We start from the raw sequence: 2,397 nt of genomic DNA, 5'->3' as shown, positions 1-2,397 counted from the left end.
TTATTATTATCATCATCATCATCATTATTATTCTTCATGAAAAAGGAAAATGCAACGAAATAGTAAAAAGTTCCATAAAATCATTCCCCTTTCATAACATACCACCTTCTTTATTCGCACCCATAGTACTCTATCATGCATATTTAAAAACAATATACATTTCGTAAAGGTTTTACAAAAACGTCAAGATATATAAAAATTTTGAACCTTTAGAAAATCCACTCAAAATATCTTTATTTCACAAATTTTATAAAACTGAGCAAAAATTCTTAGAAATATAAAATACCACAAAACTCACAAAAGCAGCAGCCATACTGAAAGCCAAATTCTTTTTTCGAGAAAACTGGAATCTTTGCAAGTTTCGCCCTCCCATTTACAATCCGGAGATTTGCAGTCTTCTTGTTTTTTCTTATCGGAGCACTTTTTGCCTTCAGAGTTTGTTGCTGCTGCAGCTCCATCTCTTGCTCCTGCTGCTGTTGTTTCTGTTCCTGGTTTAGGTTTGCATTCTCTTTTGTCGCTTTCGTAGTCGCAGTGATCAGGTGAACACTGCTCTGCGGTTTGATTCTTTGTGCTACACCCGGCTTTCACCTGTTCTGCCGGTTTCTGTGGCCCGGCCGTTTTTTGTTGCGTTGTTAAGCTGGTCATTACGTTTTTAGCGCCGTATTCGAGTTCGACTTTTAGGGCAAGTTGCTTGAGGGTCGCCATGTGTTGTTCTGCTTTCAGTTTCTGTTCAGTGTACGATCTGTAGTTGGGCCGCTTGCCGTAGCTGGTGTACCCACGGTATTGTCTCGAAGCCGCCGGTTTGTTTCTTGTAGTAATTGCTATAGTCTACACATGCTGCGCTGTCCGATGCTTGGCAGTCTGTTGCCGCTTCATTTCGGTGTCCTATGATGGGTTCCAGAACATTTAGCACTGTCAAACCTACGTTGGTCCGTACCGCATTTAGGGCATTGTTGATCTGCTCATCGACCGGCCCTGCTTTGGCGGCATCAGGGCATTCAGCTGTTAGCGCCGTTATCGCGTCGGTTTGCAGATTGCTCGTGCTGATAACTTTGTACGTTTAGCTGCCTCCGCACGCTTCGGTGGCCGCCGCGCACAGGCAAACCATGTCTAGGCCGAGTGCCTTGCCCACGGCGCTGTTTGTGCAGGTAGCCGCTTTGGTTGGCGTGCTCGTGACATCCTTGCATTTGCTTGCTTTTTCATCCCAGGCGTAGGTCCCCGAGTCGCACATTGCTTTCTGCGCTGCTCCATGCAACTCCGCTTGCAGATCACCGCCTTCAAAGACTTTCGGTTTGGCCGTTGCTAGTGATAGCAGTTTCCTGCTTTTGTCGCTGTCTTATTCAGATCGACAGATTTTAGAGCGTGTTGGTGCTCGCTTGAGATCGTTTGTTTGTCCTTCAGCCAACCTTGGCCTGGTTTGTGTGTGGCCTGGTGTGCAGTTTGCCATTTTGTCCATTTTGTCTCCAAACCTAGCTTTCCATGAGTTTTTTCTTTGCTGACGACGTACTTTTCCCAGCCGCCTGCGTCGACAATCTCTTTTACCTTTTGCCGGAAAGCGTCTTCTGAAACAGTCATGTTGTAGTTAACTATGCCTTGAAACTTGCTTGGTTCTGCAAGTGCCTCTATTGGCGCCGCTAGGGCCGTTTTGGCCGCCGCCCAGGTTTGACACAAGCTTAGGAACGCTTGTTGACTGTCACCAGCCACTGGGTTTGTGGTGTGCGCAGGTACTGCTGCCGCAAGTACTACGGCTAGCACCAGTAGTGATGTCCGATGCTGCATGCCTGTGACACCCGTGTTGGTAATATCTAGTTCTTATAGCGCACAGTAAAATATTTATAAAAATGTACCTCATCATTTCATTATGTTTGCATGAGCATTTCTGCTTCCCCATCGTCCCGAGAAACATTAGCTTGTGATAAAAACAGTTGTTAGGAGGCTCATATAACTTATTTTTTATGTCAAAAAAAGGCCGCAGAGTGCGTATCTGTACCACCGTGCGGCATATTTGCATCCGCTATCCGTTCTGCTTGCTTACGGGACCGTAGAGACGCTCCGCATCTGCTGATCTGGCTGCTTGGTCGGATGTTTAATTTTCTTGTGAAGTTTGGCATTTCTACCAACAGTTGACAAAGGACCCTTAAAGTTTCTTCGCCTTCAATAAATCACCGTGTTTAAACCCATCATCGCAAAACCTTTCGTATTTAAAGTCCCATTTCTCGCCATCTATTGTATGAGTTTTAATTTTCCCCAAACCTTCCGTACTAAATTCCCTTCCTTCCAACTCCTTGTACCAAAAAAAATTTTCATAATCAATTTCGCTTTTTCTTCCAATTCAATTGATTAACAGGGAAAATGAATGAATGGGGCTTCTCCAAACTCTCCACTAGTTGGAATAGA

At 44.7% G+C, this 2,397-nt stretch overlaps 1 protein-coding gene and 1 pseudogene across 2 annotated transcripts in view; both read right to left on the bottom strand.

Annotated features, from left to right (window-relative positions):
• Nucleotides 1–1,302: 1,302 nt before the first annotated feature.
• TEOVI_000481300 (Trypanosomal VSG domain containing protein, putative) lies at nucleotides 1,303–1,779 on the bottom strand (the record flags this gene model as incomplete). The annotated part of the gene is made up of 1 exon (XM_067223745.1): nucleotides 1,303–1,779. The coding sequence occupies one exon, from the start codon at nucleotides 1,777–1,779 to the stop codon at nucleotides 1,303–1,305; it is 477 nt and encodes a 158-aa protein (XP_067079846.1).
• Nucleotides 1,780–2,137: 358 nt separating this feature from the next.
• Nucleotides 2,138–2,397, bottom strand: part of TEOVI_000481200:pseudogene — a 571-nt pseudogene continuing 311 nt past the window's right edge. The window contains 2 exon segments of the mRNA in view: nucleotides 2,138–2,299; nucleotides 2,302–2,397. The exon segment at nucleotides 2,302–2,397 is cut by the window's right edge and continues 9 nt beyond it. Of these exon segments, the coding sequence occupies nucleotides 2,138–2,299; nucleotides 2,302–2,397 (258 nt within the window).

Source organism: Trypanosoma equiperdum (assembly GCF_001457755.1).
Source record: "Trypanosoma equiperdum strain OVI genome assembly, contig: ctg_1950, whole genome shotgun sequence".
Lineage (NCBI taxonomy): Eukaryota > Euglenozoa > Kinetoplastea > Trypanosomatida > Trypanosomatidae > Trypanosoma > Trypanosoma equiperdum.
The sequence above is the reverse complement of the archived record's forward strand: the minus strand, read 5'-3'. Positions and strand labels throughout refer to the sequence as shown.